Raw genomic sequence first — 16,026 nt, 5'->3', positions numbered from 1 at the left:
GCGGTGGTGTGAGGAGCACAGCTTGATGCTGAATGTAAAGAAAACGAAAGAAATGATCTTTGAACCGAGGTTGGTGGGTGATCATAGTCCAATTTTAGTTAATCAGGAGGAAGTTGAGCAGGTAACAACATATAAGTATTTAGGTATCTACTTTGATTCTCAGCTGCGGTGGAGTTATCAAGTGGACTATGTTTGTACACGCGCTAGTCAGCGCTTGCACTTTTTGCTAAGGCTCATGGTTTATGGGGTGGATAAAAGTATCATGTTACTGTTTTACAGATCAACTGTTGAATCGATAATATGTTATGGTTTTACAAATTGGTTAGAAGAGCTGGAAAAATAATCGGTATGCTGTCCCCATTTTCTCTTGAGGACATTTTTAAGAGGTCTGTTAGGAAGCAGAGTCTTAAATTATTGGTGACCCAAGCCATATTCTCCATAAGGAGTATGAGCTTTTGCCCTCGGGCAGGAGATATCGGGTTCCAATCTGTAAGATGAATATATACAAATTTTCTCTAATTCCATCGTCTGTCAAATTATTGAATAATAAGTGATCGAAATTGTTGTGTGGGTGAGGGTAATGTGATGAGTAACATGTAATGTTGGTGTATTATTAGGATTAGGAGCGATATGTGTTTTTTTTGGATAATATTGAATAATTGTATTGTTGTATGTTTGATCTGGTCTCCCGATTGCCTAAGACACATTTCTCCTAACGGAGACAATAAAAAGAGACTTGAAACTTTATCCGATTCAGAATCAGAATGAGCTTTATTGCCAGGTATGTTTACACATATGAGGAATTCGTATTTTCGTGACAGAAGCTTCCACAGTGCAACAGAATGACAGCGACAGAACAAAAACACAGATGAAAGAAGAATTAATGCAGCTTGTGACACTCATCCAGAAGCAAAAGCGTCTTGCTCTGTGATAATTGTCACTGATTCTCAGTGATTACTGAAGACTGTTGTGAACGTCTCTCAATGCATCTGTCGTGTAATGACACCTGTACTCTTGTGTTTGTATTTATTTTAAACTGTAGACTGAGTTTTTTATCTCAATAACTCACAGTAAAGGCTTTGAGACAAAACAAACAAAAAACATATAATTACTGAAAAGCTTGTTTTAGCTCACTTTAACCTGTCTTCAAATAGGATATATTGTTATTTTAAATGAAAATACTAATTATATTTGTTTTACTCTTTGATAAATGCAACAAACCCCTCAGACACATTAAGATCATTTTCTTTTCAGAACATACAAACATGCTTGTTGTGTCACAGTCACATAATAATGCAGCAGTGACTGAAAATGTTGGACAGATTGATATTAAATTAAAATTGACTGGTTTTTCATTTCATTTTTGTTGCTTAAATTAGATGGAAATTAGGAGTAAACACATGCAGAAAAGAGATGAAGACACAAAGCAGTGAAAACATGGAGTTTGTGAAGATCGTCAGATGGAGCAGCTGCAGTGAGCAGAAAATATTATATTTATTTCTAGTGTCTGTGTGAGCTCCTGATCTTCTGCATCAGTCACTGTATCTAAACGATGAAGATAACAGATGTGTTTTATCCACACACACCTGTGAAGAGCTGCTCTCTTTAGCTTTCTACATTTTTGACATTCAATTAAAGTGATGTTTTGTGGCTGATGTCATTCAAATACAAACACGCCCACAAACATTGTATCGTTTAAAAAAGAGTATATTTATGTCTATGAGTTATTTCACGACTACAGAATATAAGTTGCATAAAATAAAATTAGGGGATTATAAGTAACATACACAAATGTATATTTATTATGTTCATACACACAATATTTAGCAGTTGTTTCCATCTTTGTCCACTAGATGGCACAACTATAGAAACTGATGATTTGATTAATAACCCTAATTTCTAGCTTTCCTAAATTCTTGTTTTATTTTAAATATCCAAATACACATCCACCTATAAAAAAAAATGTTGTTTCTCTTTTGAAAACCACAGAACATTAAAGCCTCTTCTGGACTCTCCAGCTCCTGACAGCATCTTTACATTTACATTTATTCATTTAGCAGACGCTTTTGTTCAATTTTTTTTTTTTTTTTTTTTGTCCAAACAACTGAGAAACACAAGAAGCAATACCATGAGATAAAAACTCAATTTAATATTTTTGTAGCACAGTGTACTTGCTGTGTTCTGTAACAATTATATATATATATATATATATATATATATATATATATATATATATATATATATATATATATATATATATATTATTTTTAAATGAGGGTTTTAAGGTTCAATGGACAATTTACTGTAACAGAACTGGACTGAAAACTGAATTAAACATGCTAATAAAAGTGGATTCTGGAGATGCACAATGAGGCTGAATAGCATCCTGGAGATGCACTTTGTCATTCTGTAATTCAATCCATTTACATTTTTTTTTTTTTTGCTGAGCTATTCATGTTTGCATTGATTTACATTTCAGTTTTCATGGTTAAACTCCCACACATTCACTATCACATCCTGACACATTGTTCAGTAAAGATAATTTAGAGTTATAATTTAATTATAATGACAATGCCACAATTAAATATACTAACCGTGCTAAAAACATGCTTAATTTTCATGCAAAGAATTTGGGGTGAAATTAGACTTGGCAATGTTGTTCAATACCAAATTAAAAGAACTCACAAATAGAGTGTGAATATTCTTTAAAGTGTTGTGCTACTGGGTTACTCGTGTCCCCGTGTCTTATAGCACTACAGTGTTCACATATACGAGTTCTTAATTCTCTTGATATTTCAAAAACATACAACATTCATAGCATAGATGACTGTTCTAGGATGTGGACAATGTTGTGATAAATTGCACACAAAAAAATTCCTTTTGTTCTGAGTTCTATTAGCCGGAGTGAGCAGATGTTTCCTTTGAACTGCTTTTAATTTAAAGGGATAGTTCACCCAAAAATGAATGATCTACAAAAAGTACTACTTTGTGCACAAAAAGTATTCTTGTAGCTTTGTAAAATTACAGTTGAACCTCTGATGGCACATGGACTGTTTTACCGATGTTCTTGCTATGTTTCTGGGCCTGGGAACTTTTCAGTTGCGTTGCTGTCTACGGAGGATCAGAGAGCTCTCGGATTTCTTAATTCTTTAGTAATTAATGACAGAATTTCATTTTTGGGTGAACTATCCCTTTAAGATTAAAAAAGATGTTTTATTGATGTCTGTAGTGTACTCACTCAAAGCCTTTGATTACATTAATGTTAATGTGCAGTTTTGACGTTATGAGCTGCTACACACACAAACGCACACTATAAAAGCAATGTTAAATTTACTTTTGCAAGTTTTTTTGCACACAGATTTTTTAAGTTAATGTCATATATGGATTTAAGTCAAATCTACTTGACTAAATTAACCTGTTAACTGTCAGTTCCACTTTTTGAGTATAGGCCTGAAAACGACATTTCCAACTTAAATTGTTATAAATTTTGAATGCTTTGGAGCAGAGACTTAAGGTTGGTCTCTTTTTAAAGAAGACACTTGGCAGATTATTGTAGAGGTGAAAAAAGTTATACAAATTATATTACAAAAAAGTTAATTAAATATATTTTTTATATAAAATATGTATTTTACAAAACATGTTTTACTCTAAAACTGCTAGAAAATCAAAACCAAAAATCTGAAGAAGTTGTGTTCCAAATTTGAGGTTGATATCTCACAAAATGAGCTTTCAGTGAAATTTTGTTTGGGTGTAGTAGACGACCATCAAACCCCATTAGTAACGTCTGCAGGTTACGCATGTAACCATGGTTCCTTGAGGGAACGAGACGCTGCGTCACAACGCTTTGGGAACGCCACTGCGTGACCGGCTCTGAATCTGCTGTGTAATCTGTCCAATGGAAGGGCGCGACGTCATAGGCGGGTGACGTCAGAGACCAGGAAGCATAAAAGCACGTGCGGCAAAGCCGGCGTCAGCCTCAAGTCATGAAGAACTGCGCTGGCAGGGATGCCGGAAGTATGGCAACGTGACGCAGCGTCTCGTTCCCTCAAGGAACCATGGTTACATGTGTAACCTGGAGACGTTCCTCTTCGAGAACTCGAGCTGCGTCACAACGCTTTGGGAACGTGATGCCTACGCCGCCAGACTTACAAGTCCCTGCCCTGTGTGTATGTCTCAACATAAACGACTAGGACGAGAGGACTGAAGAACCTGGGGTCGTACCGATGTCTAGGCCGTAAAACCGGACAAAGGTAGAAGGGGTGGACCAACCCACAGCGTTGCAGATGTCTGATATAGGGACACCTGCAGAGAAGGCCTTGGAGGCCGCCATACCTCTAGTGGAGTGTGCCTTAACCCCCAAAGGCGAGGGGAGGCCAGAAGACTCGTAACAGGCCGTGATTGTCTCGACAATCCACCGGCTGATAGTCTGCTTGGTAGCTGGGAGACCTCTCTTGGGCGGACCAATGCACACAAGCAGTTGGTCCGACCTTCTCCACAGGGCAGCTCTGTGGACGTATGTATCAAGTGCTCGCACAGGACACATACAATTAAGCTTCGTCTGGGTCCCGAAAGGGAGGAGGATGGAAGGCCTGCAGTACTATTGGCCGTGGTGCAGTAGTGGGGACCTTAGGGGTGTAGCCCGCTCGAGGGTACAGAAATGCTTTCGCCAGTCCGGGCGCAAAGTCGAGATAAGAAGGGGCCACTGATAGGGCCTGAAGGTCACCCACTCTCTTTAGAGAAGTGATCGCTAACAAGAACGTAGTCTTGAGGGTAAGATGACGATCTGAAATTTCCTCAATGGGCTCGAAAGGTGGTCTACACAGAGCCTCTAGCACCACCGGCAGGTCCCACGTGGGGACACGAGAACGCACTGGCGGCCTCATCCTCAGTGCACCGCGGAGGAAGCGTGTCACCAGGGGGTGTTTGCCCACTGTGTTTCCATCGAACGGTGAGTGGTAAGCCGATAATGCCACCACATGCATCTTCAATGTGGAGTGGGATACCCCTGCAGAGAGTCTAGCCTGCAGATACTCGAGAACTGTACCAACTGGGCAGTTAACAGGGTCTTGCTGGCGAACTCTGCACCATGAAGTGAAGAATTTCCACTTCAGGGCGTACACTTTCCTCGTAGAGGGAGCTCTGGATTGGAGAATGGTCTCTACTACCTCAGCTGGGAGACCAGAAGCTATGAGCTGTGCCCCCTCAGGGGCCACACCCACAGTTTCCACAACTCCGGGCGGGGGTGCAGAATGGCGCTCCCTGCTTGTGAGAGGAGATCCCTCCTGATGGGAATCTCCCATGGAGAGCCGTCTAGGAGGGAAATCAGGTCCGAGAACCATACTCGGCCCGGCCAGAACGGGACTACTAACAGCAGGCGAACACCATCTCGGCGCACTCTCGTCAGAACTCCCGGGAGCAGAGCGATCAGGGGAAAGGCGTACAGACGAAGCCTCGGCCATGCCTGTACCATAGCATCCAGTCCCAGGGGAGCTGGAGGAGCTAGAGAGAACCAGAGGGGACATTGCGCATTCACTCGAGTCGCGAAGAGGTCCACTTCTGCCTGATAAAACATTCTCCATATCTGCTTCACTACCTCGGGGTGAAGCATCCATTCCCCGGGCCTCAGCCCCTGTCTCGACAGTACGTCTGCTCCCACATTCAGATACCCAGGAATATACAGTGCTCTCAGTGAGAGGAACTTGTCCTGGGACCACAAGAGGATCTGGTGTGCCAGTTTGTACAATGGGCGCGAACGCAGACCCCCCTGGTGGTTGATGTAAGAGACCACCGCTGTGTTGTCGGTGCGCACCAACACATGGTGACCTCTCAGGTCTGAGAGGAAATATTTCAGTGCTCGATAGACTGCCAGCATCTCCAGACAATTGATGTGCCATAGGAGATGGCGGCCACTCCACAGACCGCGGGCTGAGCGGCCACTCATGACTGCTCCCCAACCGGTGAGAGACGCATCCGTCGCTAACGGCAACTGGCAACACGGAGCTCCCAGCACCGGGCCCTGATTTAAGAACCAAGGTTTCCTCCACATGTCTAGGGCTCGCACACATCGTCGAGACACCCTGATCGTGTGAAGTGGGTTTCCCCTCGAGGAAAATCCCTTGGTTTTGAGCCACCACTGTAGGGGTCTCATGTATAGCAGGCCAAATGGTAACACATTGGACGCAGCTGCCATCAGACCCAGCAATCTCTGAAACTGCTTGACAGTGAGTGACTGGCCTTCTCTCACTCTCTTGACTCTCGACTCGATCCGAGCAGGAGACATTCGTGCCTGCATCGTGGTCGAATCCCACACCACGCCTAAATAAGTGGTCCTCTGTACCGGAGAAAGCACACTTTTCTTGGCGTTTAGTCTCAACCCCAACTGTTTCATGTGAGCGAGGACGACATCTCGATGTCTCGCCGCTTCCGTCTCCGACTGAGCTAGAATCAGCCAGTCGTCGATATAATTTAGTATGCGGATGCCCTGAAGCCGCAATGGAGCTAGTGCTGCATCCACTACCTTTGTAAACGTGCGGGGTGAGAGTGCTAGACCGAAGGGAAGAACCCGATATTGGTATGCTTTGCCCCCAAAAGCGAACCTTAGGAACTTCCTGTGACATGGAAGGATGGATACGTGGAAGTATGCGTCTTTTAGATCTATTGTGACAAACCAGTCCTCGGACCTGATTTGTGACACGACTTGCCTCAGCGTGAGCATCTTGAACTTCAGCTGACTGGCTGAGCGGTTCAGTTGACGCAGATCTATTATCGGACGCAACCCTCCATCCTTCTTGGGAACTATGAAATACCGGCTGTAAACCCGGATTCCCTCTCGTGAGGAGGAACCACCTCGATGGCCTCCTTCTTTAATAGGGTTTTCACTTCTTGTTCCATAACCAGAGCCTGCTCGGGGCCCACCAGCGTGGGAGTCACGCCGCTGAAGCGCGGCGGTGAAAAAGCGAACTGAATTCGATACCCCTTTTCTATAGTCTGCAGGACCCATTGAGATACATTTGGCAGTCGTTTCCATGCTGCTAAATAATCTACTAAGGGAACCAGCCTCTCGAGGCTGGCCTCTGGTGTTAGAGGCGGCAGCTCGGACTCCTGTGACGGCGCACCGCCAAGCGGGGCCCGAACTATCCGTTTTATAGACCCCCTCAGGGGTGACGCGCGTCTCAGTCCCCTTGTGTCGGACTGAGCGCAGCGTCGAGGGCACTGGGGAGAGATGGGCACCATGTAATATCTCTCTTCCCCAGAGGGGTCTGCCCTCCGAAGTCCTGCACCCCCATGTGTCAGGACTTTTTCTTCTGGGACCTCCTGGCCGTAAGTACGGACCTCAGATCCGGCTTCGACTTCGAGGCCCCAGATGAGTAGCGCTGTTTCAGGCCCCGCCGCGGGGGGGCACGAGAGGCAACGCTCTCTTTTTGAGCCTCTCTGTATGAGGAGCCGGTACTCGTTGAGGGCTGCTCCCGCCCAGCAGTCCCCTGACCCCGAGAGCGACGAGGCAGGAACCGCTGGAACGCCGCCGCTTGCTTCCTTGCCTCCTGAAACCTGTCGACGACCTAGTTGACAGCGTCGCCGAACAGGCCAGAAGGCGAGAGCGGGGTGTCCAGTAGGCAGACCCTGTCTTTTGTCCTTCATATCCGACAGGGTCAGCCACAGATGTCTCTCCGCTGCCACCATCGCAGCCATTGAGCGCCCAATGGCACGGGCGGTCTCCTTAGTGGCGCGGAGAGACAAATCAGCGGTCCTCCTAGGCTCCGCGATATCATCGGAGCTCACCTGCTCGCGCTCATCGAGCTCTTTCATCAGATCAGCTTGGTACGCCTGTAACACAGACATTGTGTGCAGACACGCACCAGCTTGACCCGCTGCCGAGTACCCCCTGCCCACAAGCGTAGATGTTGTACGCAAAGGCTTTGTGGGCAGGGCCTCGATCTGGAGGCAGTGGACGGAGATAGGGACTCGGCCGTCTCCATTTCCACGTCCAGATCGAGCTGTTAGCCCCACGAGTGCAGACGCCACACTGCCTCGGCAGCAGCGGGACCCGAACCGCGGGGCTCACTCGTAAAAATCCCATCCACAAACAAGGATTATCGGGAGCGGAGTGTACGCAGCGGCAAGCGCTCACAGTGAGGGCAATCAGCCCCCCCACTTAGCGCAGCCGCTGCATGCTCCGCTCCCAGGCAAGCCACGCAAAGCTTGTGTGTGTCTCCCGCCGTGATGAAGCGATTGCAGGGAGACACACACGGCTTGAACAAGCGTGACTTGCCCTCGCCCTCATAGACATTATGTGTGTGCAGATCAGTGTAGTGTCTTATCGAGTGCAGTTTTGTGTATTTCTGTGAAAGTGCTTGTTTTTGCATACAACAGAGAAACAGACACACAGAGAGCGCGGTTCTGAATGACAGAAGGCTGACGCCGGCTTTGCCGCACGTGCTTTTATGCTTCCTGGTCTCTGACGTCACCCGCCTATGACGTCGCGCCCTTCCATTGGACAGATTACACAGCAGATTCAGAGCCGGTCACGCAGGGGCGTTCCCAAAGCGTTGTGACGCAGCTCGAGTTCCCGAAGAGGAACCATATTAGATTAGATTAGATTCAACTTTATTGTCATTACACAAGTACAGGTACAGGGCAACGAAATGCAGTTTAGGTCAAGGATATGTACTGAATATATGTATAAATATATATAGAAAGATGGTTATTACTATAAACAGAATTTACAGGTGAATATGTATAGTGAATAAATATACAGATGGCTATTACTATAAACAGAATTTGCAGGTGATATGTACTAGCATATTGAAAATGCAAAGTCGGCAACACCTAAGCTCCAAAAGTATCAAATAAAAATTTATTATTAAAAATTCACATAGAGTGTAACGTTTGTTGCTCGAAATGTTACACTCTATGTGAATTTTTAATAATACATTTTTCTTTGATACTTTTGGAGCTTAGGTGTTGCCGACTTTGCATTTTCAATATGCTTCTACTTGTTTTTTAGTCGAGCACCCATTTGAGATAGATGTGCGTGCTGTTGTTTGCTTTTTTCAGGTGATATGTACTATCAATATAATATATATACAGATGGCTATTACTATAAACAAGGTGTAAAAGTGCAGTGGAAGTGATTACATATTACAATTAGACATACGGTGCAAAATGCTAATGTAAACATCGATAATGTAAACAACAGTCGGCAGTGCAAATGAGCATAATCCAATTTAGGTATGGTAGTGCAAGATACAAAAGTAAACAGTTGTTACTGTAATAAAAATGTACATTCAGTAGTGCAAATAAGGCCGATGTGAGGTAGGAGAGAAGAGTTAACAATATATGAGGAAGTGGATCAACGGGGGTTAGAGTTCAGTAAAGAGACAGCTCTGGGGAAGAAACTGTTCTTTAATCTGCTGGTCCTGGTCCGGAGGCACCTGAAACGCCTGCCGGAGGGCAGGAGAGAAAACAGTCTGTGGGCTGGGTGAGAGGAGTCCTTAAGGATGCTGCGAGCTCGATGCAGACAGTGTTTCCTCTGGATGTGTTCGATGGCAGGTAGTGGAGTCTCTGTGATGCGCTGGGCAGTTTTCACCACCCGCTGCAGTGCCTTGCGCTCCGCAACAGAGCAGCTCCCATACCATACTGTGACACAGTTGGTCAGGATGCTTTCTATTGCGCAGCGATAGAAGTTCACCAGGATAGCCGAGGAGAGCTGATTCTTCCTCAGTGTCTTTAGAAAGAAGAGGCACTGGTGAGCCTTCTTGACCAGGCTGGAGGTGTTGGTTTTCCACAACATGTCCGCCAAGGTGTGGATCCCCAGGAACTTGAAACTGGAGACACGCTCAACAGCCATTCCATTGATGTGGATGGTGTCGTGTGTGCCTCTTGACTCCTTCCTGAAGTCCACGATGAGCTCCTTCGTTTTGGTGGTGTTGAGGAGCAGGTTATTTTCAGTGCACCATGTGGCCAGGTGCTGGATCTCCTCCCTATAGGCAGTCTCATCGTTGTTACTGATGAGGCCAATCACCGTGGTGGCGTCTGCAAACTTGACGATGGAATTAGATCCATACACAGGCTTGCAGTCGGAGGTGAAGAGGGAGTAGAGAAACGGGCTTAGCACACAGCCCTGTGGTACACCAGTGTTAAGTGTGATGGATGTGGAGCAGGTGAATCCTGATCGAACATTCTGGGGTCTGTTGGTCAGGAAGTCCAAAATCCAGTTGCACATTGAGGTATTGATGCCCAGGTCTCCAAGTTTGGCTATTAACTTGGTTGGGATGACAGTGTTGAATGCTGAGCTGAAGTCAACAAACAGCATACGTGCATAAGTGTTCTTATTGTCCAGGTGAGTGAGCACAGAGTGCAGTGCCATGGAAACTGCATCCTCTGTGCTCCTATTGCTACGGTAGGCAAACTGGTGTGAGTCCAATGTGGATGGTAGAGAGTCTTTTAGGTGTTCCAGGACCAGCCGCTCAAAGCACTTCATAACGATGGGTGTGAGTGCTACAGGGCGGTAGTCATTAGGGCACCTCGGACTAGAGTGTTTTGGCACTGGCACAATGGAAGTGCATTTAAAGCATGTTGGTACGGCTGCTTGGGCAAGAGACAGATTGAAAATGTCTGTAAAAACCCCAGCGAGCTGCTCCGCACATGCTCTGAGAACACGACCAGGGATGTTGTCTGGTCCAGCAGCCTTGTCTTGCGCTGATCCGGCTCAGTGCCTTGCAGACATCTGTGGAGGAGAGTATGATTGGTGGGTGGTCAGCTGAGGGATTGAGCTTGGTGGCAGTTTCTCTGTTGTCTCTTTCAAAGCGAGCATAAAAGTAATTTAGCTCGTTCAGGAAGTTGACATCAGTGGCTGCGGGGGTGGAGTGGGTGGGTTTGTAGTCACTGATGGCCTGAATGCCCTGCCACATGCGTCGAGGGTCAGAGTTGGAAAAGTGTCCCTCTATCTTTAGCTTGTAGCAGTGCTTGGCCTTTTTGATGCCCCTCTTCAGGTTTGCTCTGGATGTGCTGTAGGCGTGTGCATCTCCTGATCTGAAGGCAGTGTTGCGTGACTTCAGCAGGAGTCGCACTTCCTTGTTCATCCAAGGCTTCTGATTTGGATATGTGGTGATCTGTTTCTGGGTTGTAACACTGTCAATGGTGATATTGATATGATCCAATACAGAGGAGGTGTAAGAGTCAATGTCTGTGTGAGCGCCACTGGTGGCTTGAGAAGCAAACATACTACAGTCTGTATGTAGAAACCTTTCCTGGAGTGTGGAATCTGCCCCCGCAGGCCACACCTTGATGGTCTTCACTGATGGCTTCACACGGTTGATGAGGGGTGCATATTTGGGGTGAGGAACAAAGAAAGGTGATCTGACTGTCCCAGGTGGGGAGGGTGTCGCAACATAAGCTCCAGCCATGTTTGTGTAAACATGGTCTAAGGTTTTGTTTCCTCTGGTGTGACAGGAAACATGCTGGTGAAACTTGGGTAGCACTGACTTTAAGTTTGAGTGATTAAAGTCACCTGCAACAATAAAAGCCGCTTCCGGGTGATCAGTCTGTTGTTTACTGATGGCTGCGTGAAGTTCTTTCATAGCAAGCTTGGCATCAGCATCCGGGGGAATATAGGCTGCAGTTATAATGGTGGAAGTGAACTCCTGCGGTAGATAAAACGGTCTAAATTTAACCATAAGAAACTCAAGGTTAGCTGAACAATGACTCCCAACAATAGCAGAGTTTGTGCACCAAGCTTATAAGGGCGACTCCATTTCCATATATGGTTTGAATAATCTGAAACATGTTTTCCCTTAATTTTCTCAATATTTATGATGTAGATGTCACATTCAGATGTATTAAGGGTAGTATGGCAGTATTTGATTTCAATTCAACCTCTAAAAAACAAATAAAAGACATGCAACAAGAACCCTGGACGTACGTTAGTTCACGCTGCATCAAAAATTGAGAACCTATTGTTTTTTCTTTATATTCGAAACACTTTTAGACCTTTTTTCTCAAAAAAATAGATTGAATGTTACCTTTTGAACACTTGACATGAACATGAATGGAGATTTTTACAGATTGTTCATGATTTTATATATGTACCACTATTTCAAAGTAAAGGTCAGAACTCGCTCTCTGACTCTGATGAGTACTCTTCTTACAAATTAATAAATTAAAGTTGCTCTGTAAAATATTTCAAAAATCAGTCACCAAATCCGAAAACTACAGTCTTTAAGCTTTCAAACGATATGTAGTTTGTCAAGATTGCTTTAGATTCAGACTAAGTAGTTTGTAGAGTAATTTCTACTCAGTTGAATTTACTTTGCAATACTCTGTTTCAAGTACATTATACTCAGTGTAACACTAAATTAGGCCAAATTTTTAAAGTGTAAATAATAGATATTGTGTAGACACAAAGTAGAAAATGAATTCACAAAATGATGTCACAAAACAGCAAGTTACTAAACCTAACAAGAAAAGCAATGATGAAACTGTGTACATACAGCTTGAAAAGAGCGGAAAAAAGCAACTTTATTAATTATTCATGCCCCAGTGTATGATGGGAACACCAGCATCAAAGTTGAGTAGGGTTTTTTTTCCTAGCTCTGATAGTAAAGTTTTAATTTCTACAAGCTTAAATTGAGTACTAACGTAGAGTTTATTATTTTTGTATTGTTGCCTGAACTAATTTATACTTATTCATGTAGAAATTACATTTGTTTGTTTTGTTTTTTGTATTATTTACTTCATCACAGAATAATTTTAAAAACCCCAATGTGCTGGAATGAATTTCAATATCATGAAAAAATTTTTGGCACATTTGGCACATGGAGGTTAATTATGATTTATGGTTAATTTAAGATTTAAGATTTAATCCAATGATTTCAGCCTATCGACACACTCACACACAATCCTATGTTTTTAACTTTTTAATTTAACACAGAGACCAGCCACAGTGTTTGTTTTCAACTTGCGTTTATTTCAGAGGATCATGAGAGAATATTCATCATGAACTGTGAGAGAATGTTGAATCTTGGAATCAATATGTGTTTTGGACACAGACCTTGAACCTCCATCGTCGATCTCTGAAAGAAGTATAACACATTAGTGAACAACAGAGCGCACAATCTGACATGATCGACTTGAAATAGCTTTGCATATTCGAAATAACATCAGTTATACCCACTCTTCATGATTTTGATGGTAGCTTTCAGTGCCCACCAGGACGTTCTTGGAAGGTACGGTCCATTGGAGGTACTCATCAAAGGAGTTCACGTACGAGGTCCAATGACAGCTTTCAGCATTAAACTTACTTTTACAGCAGTAAAACTTCCAGCTGTGTGAAAACATGGAATTGGTATCAGCTCAAATGAGCTCAAGTGAGTCAAAGTTTAAAAAGATGAGAATCAATCAAACATCAGATCTCACCGTCTGTCCTCATAGCTGTTGCTGTGGTAGCTGTTCATTCCTGCAATCACTTGTTTTGTTGGACACTCAAAGAGGAGCACTTGGTCGAAGTCGTTGACGTAGCTTGACCAGGAACATTCTGAGGTCTGGCCACTGGTGACTTGACAGCCAAAGTCCCAAACCCGGTCCTCATAGTGATTGTTGTGTTCGCTTTGTTAACATAAGTTGGAATGGAGGGAAAACATTTTTTTTAAATGCAAAATTGCATATTATGATTGCATTGAGTTTTACCTTTACATTTTAAAGAGTTTTCTCACAATATATTGCATTCTTCCATGGCAAAGCTAAAACTAACATTCACAGACATCCTAAATCTCATACTGATTTCATACTGCGGCTTCCAGATGTCTGAATATTATATACAATATCCTGGAAATTGAGTAAGGACAAGGTGAGAGGAAAACCCTGTTTATAGAGTATTAAACAGCATTTTCTGTGATTTATTTCCCCTGGGTATACAGGTGTTTTGAATGTTTCTCCTTAGACAGCTTCTGTTCAGATTTCGTCATGCTAAATCACTTTTTTGCGGGAATAATATGAAATGAACCAAACCAGGTAACGAGGCATGAAGGAACGGGAAAGAAAAGGGATTTTTAAGTGATCATTTAATTTAAATCATTCATAATGATATTGGCTTTTGCAGGGTGGGATGTCTGCATACAACTTGTGAATTCAAGAAAGCCTTGATAGTTTAATATATATATATTTTTATTTATGAGTAAATGCCATGTCAGCAGCAATGGTTATATTCATGGCAAAAACGATTCATTTGCATCACTCAATCAATATCCTTTCAATATAATGTTTACAATAATTTAACAATTTTGTCTTAAAAAGTCTGATAGTTTATTACATGTTTATAAACACTCAATACACACTAATAAGCAGTACTCACCTTGTTATGGAGGATATTGACTGGCCTGCAGGACAGTTAAAATTTAGAGGCCCATCATAGCTGTTCTTCCAGCCTATGTAGAGAGGGATATCAAACCACATTCAGCTTGGAAAATATTAAAATATGAAAAACACAAAATGAAATGCTGCAGTAGAAAATGCTACTGAAGTCACTTACCTTGTCCACGGGCCAACAGTCCAGTCAGTATCAAAAGCAGAGCTCCTGACTTCATGGTATTCAGGGACGCAAACACAATTTGTGCTGTTTATTTACGCTGTTTCTTTCTTAAACAGTTCTGACAGTGCTTGTCCTGAGTGCGTTCTTTTAAATGCTTTATCACATGACTAAATCCAGCAGTGGCCAATCACAAGTCTGAGGCAAAACAGGAACATTTTACAGGCCAGTGAAATCTAAATATTTATGTTAGCCTATTATACATAATATTTTGTTTGATGTAATTTAATGTTGTTTTACATAATGTTATTTAGTGTTATCAGTTTGTGCTTTGCCTGAAAACACCCTGAAATAAAAGTGTATGTTTTTCTTTATTCAAAGACCTGTCTCTAATAGGTTTTTGGGGGTTTTTTTAGTGTAAAGGGGCAAATGAAACTTGCCGAGTACACTTTTTAATCATACATTTGTATATATTTGTATGAACTGTGTATTTGAAGCTTATTCTTTCACATTGAATTCATACCGACATTGTCTCATCTCGTGAATTTGCATCTCTGTGTGTTGACATTATGTGCTGGTATTACCTTATGATTACATTATACATTGCTGCAGCATGTTCATAATGTAATAAATTTCGCATATACTACCTGTTAAAGGAACACTCCACTTTTTTTGGAAATAGGCTCTGTCACGGCACGGTAGGAATGTGCACGGCAAGAACAAGGTCTGGGTCCAAATGCAGGGAAAAAACTAATTTAATAGTCAACGAAAAAGCCAACAGGGCAAAAACAACACAGATTAAGGAGTGGGATACAAAAAACGGCAACAAAGTGCATGTATCCCCAGAGTCTGACAGCAACTACAAATCACAAACAACAATATAATTTCACCAGACAGAGTAGCGGGAGTGAGGTGTATAAATAGTCCATGGTGATGGGGAACAGCTGGGAGTGTGATGAGTGGCAGGTGTGTGGAGTAATGGCAATTGAGTCCGGGAAGACGGGAAGTGGCGACCTCTGGTGGTGAGAGGGATCATTGCGGACCCGGACTCATGACAGGCTCATTCTCCAACTCCCCCAGAGTTAATAAGTTGAGTTTTACCGTTTTGGAATCCATTCAGCCGATCTCTGGGTCTGGCGATAGCACTTTTAGCATAGCTTAGCATAGATCATTGAATCCGATTAGACCAGTAGCATCGCGTTCAAAAATGACCAAAGAGTTTCGATATTTGTCCTATTTAAAACTTGACTCTTCTGTAGTTATATTGTGTAGTAAGACCGGCGGAAAATGAAAAGTTGCGATTTTCTAGGCCGATTTGGCTAGGAACTATACTCTCATTCCGGCGTAATAATCAAGGAACTTTGCTGCCGTACCATGGCCGCAGCAGGCGCAGTGATATTATGCAGCGCCTGAAAGTAGTCCCCAGCTATATTATAACTAGTTACCTAGCTGGGGACTACTTTCAGGCGCTGCATAATATCACTGCGCCTGCTGACCGGGCCCTG

The 16,026-nt window shown here is 43.3% G+C and overlaps 1 protein-coding gene across 1 annotated transcript; it reads right to left on the bottom strand.

The window, feature by feature from the left end:
- Positions 1-12,951: 12,951 nt before the first annotated feature.
- Positions 12,952-14,643, bottom strand: LOC131529213 (hemagglutinin/amebocyte aggregation factor-like). Its single transcript, XM_058758822.1, has 5 exons — positions 14,525-14,643; positions 14,348-14,420; positions 13,414-13,602; positions 13,172-13,321; positions 12,952-13,070 (listed from the first exon to the last, which is right to left on the bottom strand). Exons 1-5 carry the CDS (start codon positions 14,577-14,579, stop codon positions 13,025-13,027), a joined length of 513 nt encoding a protein of 170 aa, XP_058614805.1. The 5' UTR covers positions 14,580-14,643; the 3' UTR covers positions 12,952-13,024.
- Positions 14,644-16,026: the final 1,383 nt, after the last annotated feature.

Source organism: Onychostoma macrolepis, chromosome 21, assembly GCF_012432095.1.
Source record: "Onychostoma macrolepis isolate SWU-2019 chromosome 21, ASM1243209v1, whole genome shotgun sequence".
Taxonomy (NCBI): Eukaryota; Metazoa; Chordata; class Actinopteri; order Cypriniformes; family Cyprinidae; genus Onychostoma; species Onychostoma macrolepis.
This window is presented reverse-complemented; position numbering and strand designations above follow the sequence as displayed.

Coding starts and splice junctions, on each gene's coding strand:
- LOC131529213 (XM_058758822.1), bottom strand. CDS start 14,579: ATGAAGTCAGGAGCTCTGCTTTTGATACTGACTGGACTGTTGGCCCGT. Junction 14,421..14,524: donor ACTGTTGGCCCGTGGACAAG/GTAAGTGACTTC, acceptor CTCTCTACATAG/GCTGGAAGAACAGCTATGAT. Junction 13,322..13,413: donor AACAGCTATGAGGACAGACG/GTGAGATCTGAT, acceptor GTTTTCACACAG/CTGGAAGTTTTACTGCTGTA.